Raw genomic sequence first — 13,393 nt, 5'->3', positions numbered from 1 at the left:
CTGTTTGGTCTCACAGAGAACTCAACCTGTGAACCAGAGGTCTGGGCTCTAGTCCTTCCTGCCTAATCTGTTGGTGGGGTCCTGGGAGATGTGAGCTGCACTCCCTGGAATATCAGGCTTCACCCTTACTCATAGTAGATCACACTGAGCCCTCAGTGCTTGGACTTTGTTGGGAAAGTGAGGGAGTGTTCCTTTGTGATACTCACAAAAGCTAACTGCACGGATGTAGACCAGCGTCCTAGAGCCCTGCCATGCTGGGGTGGGCAGTGGAGTGTGCTCTGCCAGTGTCCCAAGGTCCTGAGCGGTGAGGGTGGCTCTGCCCCAGCCAGCCCAGTGCCTGTCACGTGTTTTGAGTTTTGTTGGAAGGGGAGGTCAAATTCGCTTCACCTTTCTTGCCCTGCAGACAAGTACAGGGTTGGTTTTCTTGCACATGGGTGGCACTGCTGGTGTTTTAAGGATGTCCTTGTCCTGTGAGTAAGGACTTCATGTCAGAATGTGGTGGCTTTGTCTGTGCATCTCCCAGCCGCTTTACCCCTACCCCAGGTCTCTGTGGCTTAGCTCTGGTCCCGTCTCCAGATTTATGAATGTATGGGCCCCACTTTTACACCAGTCTACTGGGAGACCCAAGTGACTAGTACATGGGTAGGGAGCATTGCTCCTCTGGGAGCCAGGGCAGCTGTGGCAGGATGCAGGCCAGTGCCCGTTACAGCAGCACTCTGGATGCCGGCCGAAGTAGGTGGCTTACGCTGCACGTAGGCCACATGTCAAGAACAAACAAAACTCTAAAGTCTTTGCTTTATAAATATATATATATATTATTTATTTACAATGAAAAAGTGCACATTATAAACACGGGTATAGGAGGGTGGAGCCGCTGTCAGGTATGTCCTCTGCCCACACTACTTAGGGGTGCGGGTGTCCCCCTGTCGGGGTCACTTGGGCAGCCCGTTCAGACCGAGCTGTGCCTTGAGAGCCTGCAGCTGCGCCAGACTGATGTTGCTGCCGCCACACACAACCACCACCAGTGAAGCCAGCGGCCTTGGCAGCCGTCCCTCATCCTGCAGCCTGCACACCACGCCACTGTAGACTGCAGCCAGAGCCGCACCGCACGCGGGTTCCACTAGGATCTTCTCATCATCTGTGGGGAAGGGGGCCGGTCAGGTCTCAGCACTGTTGGTCTTGGACCAGACCTCACTGTGGCCGGGACTGTTCAGGCTGAATCCAGTCTCAGTTTCTTCAGCCTGTGCTAAGAGTTCTCAGGCGCCTGAGGGGAGTCACAGGTGCCTAGGTGTGGGGCAGCAAGCTGTGGGTATAGTAGCTGACAGTGTGTCATTTTTCATCCTTTTTGGCCTTTTTCCCCCTCTCTTTGAGACAGGGTTTCTCTGTAGCCTTAGCTGTCTTGGAACTCACTCAGTAGACCAGGCTAGCTTTGAACACACAGAGATCCACCTACCCTTGGCCTCCCGAGTGCTGGTATTAAAGGTGTGCACTACCACCAGGTTCTTTTTGACCATCTTGTTCCAGGGTGAACCAAGAGAGTTCCATTATAGACCACTTCCAAATCCAACTCTTCTCAATGCTTTCCCTTCTGACTCTGGCTACCGGGAAGCTCAGAATGGACATTTGAAAGGCTGGTTGTCTTCCCTGCTGCCATGGTTACTAGCCGTCCTTTTTTTATTATTAAAATGTGTTTCATTTATTTTACATACTGACCATAGTTTCCCCTCCCTCCTCTCTTCCTGCTCCCTCCCCTCCACTTCCCTCTACCCTCCCCCATCCATTCCCCTGTCTCCATTCAGAAAGTGGTAGTCCTCTCATGGGAGTCAACAAAGTGAGGCACACCAAGTTGAAGCAGGACCAAGCTCCTCCCCCTGCACCAAGGCAAGGCAGGGCAAGGCAACCCAGCATTGGGAATAGGCACCCAAAAGCCAACTGAAGCTCCAGGCACAGGTCCTGACCCCACTGCTAGGAGCCTTACACACAGACCAAGCTGCACAGCTGTCAGCCACATGCAGAGGGCCTAGGTTGGTCCCATGCAGGCTCCCTAGCTATTGGTTCAGAGTCCGTGAACTCCCACAGGCTCAGGTCAACTGTCTCTGTGGGATCCCTGTCATGACCTTAACCCTCGGACTCGTACAATCCTTCCTTTCTCTCCAACAGGATCCTGGAGCTCAGCCCAGTGCTTGGCTCCCAGGAATCCACCAGCATGACCCCAGCTAAGACTCCTAGCAATAGTGGAGAGGGTGCCTGACCTGGCCATCTAATGTCACCAGAGTGGTGACTACCCTAATTGTCATCGGAGAGCATCTGTCCAGTAACTGATGGAAGCGGATACAGGCTCGCTGAGTGACTTCAGTGTTTCTTCTTACCACTGACTAGCTTTAGCTTCCACTCATGGGGCATTCTAGGCTGAGGAGGGAAAAATGAAGGGCGAAAGGTCCCTTAGTACGTACCCACAAACTTCTCAATAGCGGACACAGCCTCCCGGTCCGAGATGACCTCAGAGAAAATGGGGTGTTCGTAAAACATCTTCAGTGTCTGTGCCCCCACAGTGTTCACACCCAAGGCCTTGGCAACACTGGGAGATGGGAGTGGGGAGAGGAGTGGGAGACAAGGCAGAAGGATGCACGTTAGAGGCAGGAACTACAGGTGAGGGGTGGGGTTGGGGTTGGGCAACCCCTGCCTAGCTCTGGGAGCCTGCACAGTGGCCTCCACTGTCACATTGGCCTGACTCAGATGTGCCCTGTCCCCAACTTGTAGCCTCTACCTGCTTTGCTCACTTGCTTCCTGCCCCAACCTGCCAAGCTCAAGGCCTCCTCTTCCAGGAAGCCTTCCAGAGGGACTCCCCAGTCCCTGGGTTTACTCGAGGTTCTCAAATAGGCCCCTCCTATCCTAACATAGGGAGAGCTAGTCCTTACTAAAGGATCCGGCGCCACATACTTCCCAAACTCAGTTTTTAAAAAGTATTTATTTACTATGTACACAGTGTTCTGCCTGCATGTTTGCCTGCACACCAGAAGAGGGCACCAGGTCTCATTATAGATGGTTGTGAGCCACTATGTGGTTGCTGGGAATTGAACTCAGGACCTCTGGAAGAGCATCCAGTGCTCTTAACCTCTATGCCATCTCTCTAGTCCCCAAACTCAGATTTATAGAAGGGGAATCAGGAACAAAGGTGGGGCAGGCAGTAGATGCCCCAGCTTGGGGGCCAAAATGGCTGCCTGAATACCAGCTCCTGCACCCATATTCCATGGCAGGAAAGAATGGTGTTATCAGGATTCCAGTCCCAACAGTGATGTCATTCCCAGAGCTCTGGAAAAGTCCCTTACCTGATTCAGCCTTCCCTCCCTCTGACAGAAAGGGTCTTCTCTCTAGAAGTCTCTTCTACCGCCCTCAAGGATGTCTGGTGCAAACCTTGTCCAGCCTCCCTTGCAGCTAGGTGTGTCTGTACCACCAAGTTTGCCCAGTGGGCAGTAAGAGGAAGTATAGACAGCTCTGACTGCTGAGGGTTGGTCTGAGAGTGCTGTGTGCCAAACAGTTTGGATAAGGCAGACCAGGTTTAACTCATGAAGATTTTTAACTCTAATGATGGGTTTGCTGAGGCGTGACCCTACTGTCAGTTGAGGAGCAGCCCCACTTTGTCTTTAAGGTTTAAGTGTGTCCACCGTGTGGTGGCGCACGCCTTTGCCTTTAATCCCAGCACTCGGGAGGCAGAAGCGGGCGGATCTCTGTGAGTTTGAGGCCAGCCTGGTCTATAAGAGCTAGTTCCAGGACAGGCTCCAAAGCTACAGAGAAACCCTGTCTTGAAAAAGCAAACCAACACAAAACAAAAAATTTAGGTTCATCCTTCTGCCCTCACTTCCTGTTTTCAGACGGAGTGTGGCTGTGCTGGCTGGCACAAAAGCAGCCACTTTGGGCCCTAGGTCAGCGCACTCAGAGTGGTGGTGTGGCAGACTCGAGGAACTTGGCCCACAGCTTCAAGGAGCTGTCCCTACAAGGCTCTCTCTCTCTCTCTCTCTCTCTCTCTCTCTCTCTCTCTCTCTCTCTCTCTCAGTAGGGAGAAACAAAGTTCAATTTTATTTAAGCTTCAGATCTGGGGTTTGGTTATAAATTCTTGCGGGCGAGAGGGTTTTTTTTTTTTCCCCACCCTGTGTCCAGGATCAGCCAGGGTCTTGCACATTTTGGAGGCCAGATAAGTGTCCAGCAAAGTAGTGAGGCATGAGGATCTCAAGAAGGGGTCGGCATTGCCCGCCATTATCCACAGAGACCCGTGTTCAAGGCCCAGGTGTACCGCGCATGTGCCTGGGTAACTTGGGGCAAATAACCAAAGCCTCATTTTTCACTGCTTGCACTACGGGGAGGTGGGTGCCTGGACTGACCTGGTGATCTTGGGCAGGGTGACCAGCTTTCCTTCCTTGATGGCAGCATGGAAGCTGTGGGCACCAAAAGTCTCCATGGCGATGATGGGCACATCCCCCCAGCCCACCTCTTGCAGCCCCTGGACGACTCCACACAGCAGGCCCCCGCCGCCAACCGACAGCACAATGGCTCCAGGTTTGGCACTCAGCGTCTCCTTCAGTTCCTTGACAATGGAAGTGTGGCCTTCCCTGGGCAGGAGAAGGGTAGCAGGTCAGGGCTGGGCTTCCTAAGACACAACAGGTGGTTGAAGATGCCAGATGAGGTCTGTATTTGCTTCCGTCCCAGGCAATGGTGGCCCTCGGAACTGGTCCCTACCCTCTCCCCACCCAGCCATAGCCTCACTAAACTCTGTGTAGGTGACATCACCCCAAGAGAGAGGAGGGCTGTGGGAGTAGGTGGACTAACCCCCCACTTCCTACCCATCAGTGGGTACATTCTCTAGATGCTCATTCCCCACAGACTCTCAGGGTCCCCAGGGCCTGAGGTTCAGTTGCCCGTGGCAGATGCTAGCACTTGAGAGCTACCTTCATCAATGCATCCCCACCTCATTTGTTCCTAGTCACCCCCAGATGAGCTGATCTCCCCAAATCTCTATCTGGGGACACCCCTCCCCATTGCTGATGTGTGCATCTGAGTGTTTGTGTGTTCTTTCCTGTATACATTGGGTGTGCAACATGGAGAGCCAGCAGGTGTTAGGCATTATGGCAGATAGGTGCAGCAAGGAGCGGGGTGGCCCCACCTTACCAGATGAGAGGGTCATCGAAGGGATGGATGTACACCCAGCCTGGGTTGTTCTTTTCTAGAGCCTTGGCCAGTTGGATGGCCTCATCCAACATCTGCGGGAAGAGAATGCAGTGATGGAGGCTCTGTCCAGCCGTCAGGAGCCCTCTCAGTCCTGCCCCCTGCCAGTCTGCACTCACCTCTCCCACGACTTCAACTGTGGCACCTTCATTCTTGAGCCGCTCAACGGTGAGGGTGGGTGTGGTGCTAGGTACAATGATAGTGGCCGGGATGCCCAGCCTCCTGGCAGCATAGGCCGTCGCCATGCCTGCATTGCCCGCTGTCAGGGGAGCGGTGGAGGGGGCGTGTCAGTAAGGAGGGTCTGGGACCCCAGGTGAGACTGGTCACCCCTTTCCTGTCAGGCTCTGGACTCCCCTCTCCTCCTAGGTGACCTCTGGAACCCCAAATATGGACTTCTTTGAGTGGGTTTATTGCTGCAGAGACCAGGGCCCAGAGAGATGATGCACCTGGCCTCAGGACAAACTGTCCAGGATAGGAAGGGAGAGAAAGCCTCCTGGCCACTTACCTGAAGAGCAGACAAAATGTCTATAGCCTTGTGCTGCCCTCTGTGGAGACAAGAGGAGGGGTCAGGCTGCCTCTCTGTCCCTACCTAGGCTCGTCCCTCCCACTGGAACATCTTCCATCTACACTGAACTCACCTTTCTCCCCTCTGTGTCTGAACCACCCTCCCTTGGGCCTGTCTTCCCCAAGGAGACTGGCTGGGGCAAGGGAGCAGGTGTCTTGAGGGATTCTCATGGGCTGGCACCCCATAGCCAGAGGGAATCCTGATATGTGTAGCCTACTCTAAAATTATTTTCTCTTTAGAAAGATTGTGGTTTTTTATTTAAGATTTATTTTATTTATTTATGTGTATGTGTGCATGTGTTACCTGCAGAGGGCAGAAGAGAGCATCAGATGCCCTAGAGCTGGAGTTACAGGTGAGCCACCGGCTTGGATGCTGAGAGGGAAGAGCCCCAAGTGTTCCTAACTGCTTAGCTAACTCTCCCGCCCAATATTTATCCATTTCTGTTTATGTGCACATGAGTGTAGTTGTTCTTGGAGACCAGAGAGGCCGTCAAATCCCCTGGATTTGTGAGCCACCATGTGGATACTGGGAGCTGAGGTTCTCTGCAAGAGCAACCAGTGCTCTTGACTGCTGAGCCATCCGAACTCCAGCCCATAAGATTATTATCATTATTAATTATTATTATTTTGTTATTATTATTAGAGACGGGGTCTTGTTAGGCAGTCTAGGATGCTACTCACTTTCCACCCTCCTGTCTCAATTTCCTGGGTGCTAAAATCTTGGGTGTACATCTGCACACGGGGCTCTAGAACTGTCAGGTAGGAGGAAGTGCCCTTTCTGCCAGGATGCCACCCTGCCCTGTACCGTCTTGCAGAGGTGTCCAATGCCTCGGATCTTGAAGGAGCCTGAGGGCTGGGAACTGTCCATCTTTAGGTACACACTGGTGCCAGCCACTTTGGACAGGGCCATGCTGTCACGCAGCGGGGTCTTCACGTGGAGGGGTTCCTGGACTGCCATGGCTGGGAGGCAGGAAGAGGATACAAAAGATCAAGACAGCTGCTCTCCTGAGCTCCATGACCCCTCCTTCATACCCACAATGAGAAGAGAAGGGCACAGAATAAAATCTCAGCTGGGCAGCCTACCGGTGGCCCCCTCTCCTCCCAGAGCTGGAAGGTCATGAGTTCAGAAACTTCCTTAGACTGCAAGGGAAGGGTCTTGCATAAACATCCTTAGGTTGCAAACCTCAGCAAGTCCAGGGGAAGGGTCTTGCACAAACATCCTTAGGCTGCAGTCATGGGCAAGTTTAGGGGAAAGATCTTGCACAAGGTGGTTCAGAATGAGTCACAAGATGGGGGTGTGGATAAAGCAAGGCTGTGGGCAGCCAAGGACTGTTTCTGCAAAGTCACCAGGAACCAGCCTCAGTCCATTTGTTTCCATGAGCTCACGGCATGTCAACAAACATGAAAGAAATGGGCCAAGTGGGGTCCCTGTGGTGAGTGGCCCTCGGGTCCACAGCACCCCTCCATACTCGGCATTTTTGCCCTGTTGTATATTACTTATTTAAACACACTGTGTGTGTGTACTTGCATGCATGCACATATGTGTGCAGAGGCCAGTATCCAGTATCTTCCTCAGTTACTCTCCAGCGTGTTTTTTGAGGCAGGGTCTCTCACTGAGCCTGGAGCCCACTGATTCAGTTAGACTGGCTGGCCACTAAGCCCCAGAGATCCTTCTGTCTCTTGTTCTCTAGTGCTGGGATTGTAGGTATTTTTTGCTGTGCTTGGCATTTTTGATGTGAGTTCTGGGGATATGAACACAAGACCTAATAGGAAGGGCTTTCCCAGGAAGCCCTTTTACAAACTGAGCCATCTCCCAGCCCCACATAAAAACAAACAAACAAACAAACAGTATGTTCTTACTATGTAGCCTAGGCTAGCTTTGAACTTTTGACTCTCATCCTAGTCAGATGGTAACTCTTGGGAGCATCTACGTATATAAGCTCTCAGTGTCCCTTTGCTGGGATCACAGGTGTACCCCACTATGCCTGGTGTTGGACACACATTTGTTTTTCCAAATGAGCCTTTGGTCTGGTGCAGGCCTATATCCTGGCACTTGGGAGGTGAAGGCAAGAACATTAGTCATCCAAGGTCATCCTTGGCTACAGAAGACCCTATCTCAAAACAAACCAAAAAGACTTAAGACTCCAGTATCAAGCTGTGAAAGGTTCTCAGCGCTTCTCATTTCTCTTCTTCCTTCCTTCCCTCCTTCCTTCTTCCTTTCTTTCTCCCCTCTCCCTCCCTCCCTTTCTCTCTCTTTCTTTCTTTTTTGAGATAGGGTTTTTTTTCTGTGTATCCCTAACCATCCTGGAACTTGCTCTGTAGACCAGGCTACCCTCAAAGTCAGATACACCTGTCTCTACCTCCTGAGCACTGGGATTAAAGGTGTGCACCACCACCACCTGGGAGCTCTTAGTTTTTTTATAAATAGAATTTTATTTCCTGGCGTGGGGACCAGAGAGGCAACACAGACCCCTGGTTCAGCTTCATCACACAGTTCCCACATTGAGAGGAATCCTCTCAAGACTACATGACAAGTTCAGGTTTGGCTAATGGCACCATGAGGTCGCTTTGGTAGTCACGACAGTGAGGAAGCGTTTGGGTTAACACTGGCTTAGCCACTGTCACATTGCAGCCCTAGGAGAGGCCCTAAGAGAGATCCAGAGCCAAGTAGGATCAAGCTTAGGCAGATGGTGATTCTTGGGAGAACCTACATATATGAGCGCTCATGTGTGCATGCGTGTGTGCAATTGTGTATGTGTGTGCGCTCCTGTGCGTGTATGAGACTCAAACTTATTGTGATCCTCCTACCTCAGTCTCAAGAGAGATAGACTCAAATTCATTGTGATTTTGCTGCTGCTCAAGTGCTCAGATTACAGACACACTAGGCGCCTCTGCCTCTTTCTGGTAGACCTCTTGAACGATAGTCAGGGAAGAAGGGCAAGCCAAACAAGGAGACTTATCCTTCAGCTCCTAGCTAGGTCCCATCCTGATACACCAGGCGTCCTCTGGACCTAAAAGGCTCACCTGATGCAGTCTCTGGTTAGTGGGTGGCTCTCACCATGCAGACCCCTTCCAGGTGGCTTTGGGGAGCGCCACCTGGTCCCTGCCCCAGGCTGCAACATTGGGGACCTTTGGAGAAATGGACAAGGTACGCCATCTCCATACTGATTCCCACCCAGAGGCCAGTCCCACCCGGCTCCATAGATGGTAAGAGTCAGGAGAGGAAAAGGTGTAAGGTAGATGGGGGTGTGGGTGGGGGGCGGAGTCTTGGCAAATGGTGTGGAGCACGAGCTCCAGGGTAGAAGTCCCTCTCTTGTCATTTGGCGCATGCGAGCACTCAGTAAACACAGCCTGTCACGTCTCACCCTTCTGTGTGAGGGTCCTACCATCGTCCCATTTTACGGATCAGAACACGGAGATTTAAACAGAATGTGCCCCAGCCCCTCACCCCTTCCCTGGGTACTCCTCTCTGGCTGTCCCTGGCTGTCAGTTGGGGGCCACGTACCAGGCACAGAAGGAGCTGGACGGAGCAGCGAGAGAGGTAGATTGTGTCTGTGTCCTGGGAGAGTAGAAGGTTGGCAGGACGCTCAGCTCCAGGCCTTTATTCTCCGGAGGAACCTCGGGGCAGCCAATAAGGGCCCCGGCAGGCCACGCCCCAAAGCCACGCCCCTTGGTCCAGGACGGGGCGGTGGCAGGGGAGGGCACTCAGGCCTGGTCTCCATCCTGCCCTCCAACTCTGTCCACCTCTTCTTTCCTCCTGCTTTCTTCACTTTCAAGTGAAGACAATGATCTCCCAAGAACCCGTAGAACCTGGGGTTGGGGGTGGAGGTAGCACTAAAGAGCCATCTCCAGGGACGCTGAGGTCCATTTCACAACAACAGAAAAGCCGGGCAGTTGCTGGACACTTAGTATGTGGCCATGAAACAACCACCGCCCAGCCACATGGTGCCTCACACCTGCCATCCCAGAAGGGCAGAGGCAGGAAAACTACGAGTTTGAGGTCGGCCTGGACTAAAGTGTGAGATCTTGTCTCAAAATAGAAAGAAAGGGCGGAGGGGAGAATGGGACTCAGCCACTGAACCCCAGATTAGTGTCAAACCATAAAAGACGTTTGTTTAGAGTGGAAATGAGGCTCAGGTCCCAGAGATAGTGAGAGGCGGGACTTCCAAGCCTGTGATTGACAGAGCTACTTACTGCCATCCTCTAGGGACTCTACATATAAAAGGGCAGATGGGTAAGACCCAGGAGATTGGGTTCGAACCCTGGCTCTGCTGTTACTAGATATGTGGTTCTGGGCAAGATGGCCTCCCACAGCCCTTGACTGCTCATTTGTAAATGGGCATTGACGCCAGCGACTCTGCGCCAGGCTCTGGAGATGTGAGTGTGTGTTAGGTCTCTCACCTTGAAACTGAACAGGCAGCCAGTGTGTATTAGTAGCCTTCATCCTCAGCATCGCCATGGTTACCATGGACACCATCATCTTCATCACCGCTGTCTTTACTACAGTCACCATCATCACTATCGACACCACCATCCCCATCCCCATCACTACCATGACCTAGAACTGGGAGGTCTTCCACCTAAAATCTCTTCCAGCCCTATTCCAAGCCTCTGGCCTGTTTCTGGCTGTGTGCAGAGGCCTGTGTATCCACAAGGGCACACACACACACTCGCACGCATGCACGTGCACACACATGCATGCATGTACGCATGCACACTTACAGGCAGACGGTCCAATTGCTTCTTTCTCTGGCCTCCCCAAGAAAGCTCTCTTGTCCTGCTGGCTGAGCCAAGAATACTGACGGACGCATTGTGGTGACAGCGCAGTCGGCTTGCCCTGGCAACCCCCTCCCAGGCAGAACAAACTACATATTGTCATTGTTCCTTCTGATCACCCACAACAGGGATGACCACAGGGTGTGGGTCAAAGGCACGAGATAGGCAAGATGGGGTAACATGGTTATCACAAAGCTCTTGTGTAAGAAACATAATAAAGGCAGTATACAGCAAGCCATCAGTCAACATCAAACTAAACGGAGAGAGGCTCAAAGCGATTCCTCTGAAATCAGGAACAAGACAAGGCTGTCCACTCTCTCCATATCTATTCAATAGAGTAGTACTTGAAGTTCTGGCTAGAGCAATAAGACAACAAAAAGAGATCAAGGGGACACAAAGCCAGTGTGTGGATACAGCCATCTCCTGTTTCTCTGTACCAACACCCCATTGCCAGAGTAACAGGGTCCTGGTCCCACACTACGGATCTCCTGTATGTGTCTGACTTCCTTTGACCCATCTTGTAGGTAAGGACAGGCCTGGGGGATGGCGTTTACTGAGAGTCATCGGGGCAAGGGTAACTTGGAAGATGCTAATTTGGGGACTCTTAGTCTTTAGGGAACACAGAGCTGATGGAGAGGGTTGGACTGGGGACAGTCAAGTGGACCGAGCAGTTTGGATTCAGTTTGGAGGGTGTAGATATCATTATTTTTAGATTAAATTTGAATCAGGGTCTCAGGTAGCCCAGGCTGGCCTCCAAATCACTTAGTTGCTGAAGATATCTTTCAACTCCTGATTCTCCTGCTTCCACCTTCGGAATGCTGAGATCACAGGTGAGTACCAACCGGGTCTACTTTACCTGGTATTGAGGATCAAACCCAGGGCCTTGTGTATGCTGAGAAAGCACTCTGCCAACTCAGCTATATTCCCAGCCCCACCCTCCCCACCCCTTTCCAGCCCTTTCACACAGGCCTCCATCCAGTCCAGCATCTCGAGGTGCTATGATGCTATGATGTTTGCATCCGGGGTGACAGTCCCTGGAGATACGTTAGATGTATCAGAGTGGAGAATGTCACGCTTAGTTACACGCAATGCCCGGGGCAGCTCCAGACACCAACAGCTGCATCTAAGGAGCCACTCCAGGGTAACACGAATGACACCCAACCCTCCTTGTTCTGCCATCTCTGTTCCTGGCACTGTGACCATGACTTAACCCCAAGTGTACAAAACATGTTCTGTCCCAACTGCCACTGAAGCAGAGCCCTGAGAGGCATCACATGGGCATGGTGGCTCGTACCTGTCACCCTAGCTCATGGGAGGCCGAGGCGGGAAAACTGCTACAGGTTTGAGGTCAGACTGGGGTCCAGAAAGAGATTGTGTCTCTAAAGAAAAGGAAAAAGCGGCCAAGTGTGGTAAATCTGTAAACCTGGCACTTGGGAGGCAGAAATGGGAGGATCAGGAGTTTGACGTCATCTTTGGCTATCTGGTGGATTCAAAGCTAGCCTGGGATACATGGGAACCTGGCTCAAAAAAAAAGTCACACACACACACACACATACACACACACACACACACACACACACACACACACACACGGCTGGAAAGACGGCTCAGTGGGTAAAGACATTTGCTGCCAAGCCTGATGACCCGAGTCCCGAGTTCCATCTCTGGGACCCACACTGACGCCCACAGATTGTCATATGACCCCCACATGTGTGCCATGGCACATGCACAAAACCCCAAATAAATAAATAAAACTAAAAACATTTTTTTAAATGTTAAAAAAAGAAAAGAGTTTGTCTGAACAGGGAGTCTCCCTTGTTTTGGACTCTGTGTCCAACCTCTGTGGTCCCTCCTGGGGGACTTGGCAGCCATGGGCTCTTTTCACCGTGGTCACCTGCTGCAACCCTCGCTGGATGGGTGGGGACTCTGAGAACCCTCTAGGGTTTCCCGGTGGCATTGTCCGTTGCTGACTCCCACTGTGCGTCATTCCTAGTGACAAACAGTCTTTGCTGATCCCTGATGTGTAAAATCAGCCACCAAGCCAAGGTCAGGACCTGGCAATAGCTGGAGCCTTTCCACAAGGTTATCATTGCCCATGGTGACCCATGGTGACCCGTGCTGGACGTGGGGATCTGGCCAGATCCCATGCCTTTAGAGACCCTGAGAGAGACAAAGCCACAGCTCCTTGACAAATGAAGAGCTGAAGAACCTCACACCTCCAGGGCACGTACACTGCTTCATTTGAGACGACAAGGCTGGGATTTTTGTTTTTTGTTTTCGTTTTTTTCCCTTCTCCTAGGGGTTGCAGCAAACACAGGAGCCAAAACAGCTTGGGTAGTAGCTGTTGAGTTATATGGGAACCTTCTGGAGCTCCAGCCTGTAGCATCCCTTCAGGGGCAGTGGACAGCAGGGTCAGGGTCAGGGCCTGTCCCCAGCCCTCCCCACACCGATGTTTCCATCTGTCACAAACTTTCCGTTTCTCTGAAGTCCAAGGGGTTTTGTTCTATGAGCCAGGGTCTCACTATGAAGCCCAGGCTGGCCTTGAACTCTTCATTCTCCTGCTTCAGGAGTCCCGAGTGCTGGGACCAGAGGTGCACACCACTATACCCAGATTAGCTATGGGTTTGTTTGTTGTAAAGTGGGTTCTCCTGTAGCCCAGGCTGGCCTTGAATTTCCTTTGTAGTCAAACATGGCCTCATCTTCTGCTTATCCGGTCTCCACCTCCCAAATGTTGGGGTTTCAGGCATTCGCCACTATACCTGGCTTAGGTATGCATTTTTAAGTATCTAGGGAGGCACACTCAGGTTGACTGTCCCTCAAAACTTGGTCCTTG

The 13,393-nt window shown here is 52.0% G+C and overlaps 1 protein-coding gene across 1 annotated transcript; it reads right to left on the bottom strand.

The window, feature by feature from the left end:
* Positions 1-790: 790 nt before the first annotated feature.
* Sds (serine dehydratase) lies at positions 791-9,410 on the bottom strand. Its single transcript, XM_038344892.1, has 8 exons — positions 9,290-9,410; positions 6,590-6,744; positions 5,726-5,765; positions 5,340-5,479; positions 5,164-5,255; positions 4,380-4,607; positions 2,454-2,578; positions 791-1,138 (listed from the first exon to the last, which is right to left on the bottom strand). The coding sequence occupies exons 2-8, from the start codon at positions 6,740-6,742 to the stop codon at positions 933-935; spliced, it is 984 nt and encodes a 327-aa protein (XP_038200820.1). The 5' UTR covers positions 6,743-6,744; positions 9,290-9,410; the 3' UTR covers positions 791-932.
* Positions 9,411-13,393: the final 3,983 nt, after the last annotated feature.

The sequence above is a fragment of the Arvicola amphibius genome, chromosome 10 (genome assembly GCF_903992535.2).
Source record: "Arvicola amphibius chromosome 10, mArvAmp1.2, whole genome shotgun sequence".
Taxonomy (NCBI): domain Eukaryota; kingdom Metazoa; phylum Chordata; class Mammalia; order Rodentia; family Cricetidae; genus Arvicola; species Arvicola amphibius.
The sequence above is the reverse complement of the archived record's forward strand: the minus strand, read 5'-3'. Positions and strand labels throughout refer to the sequence as shown.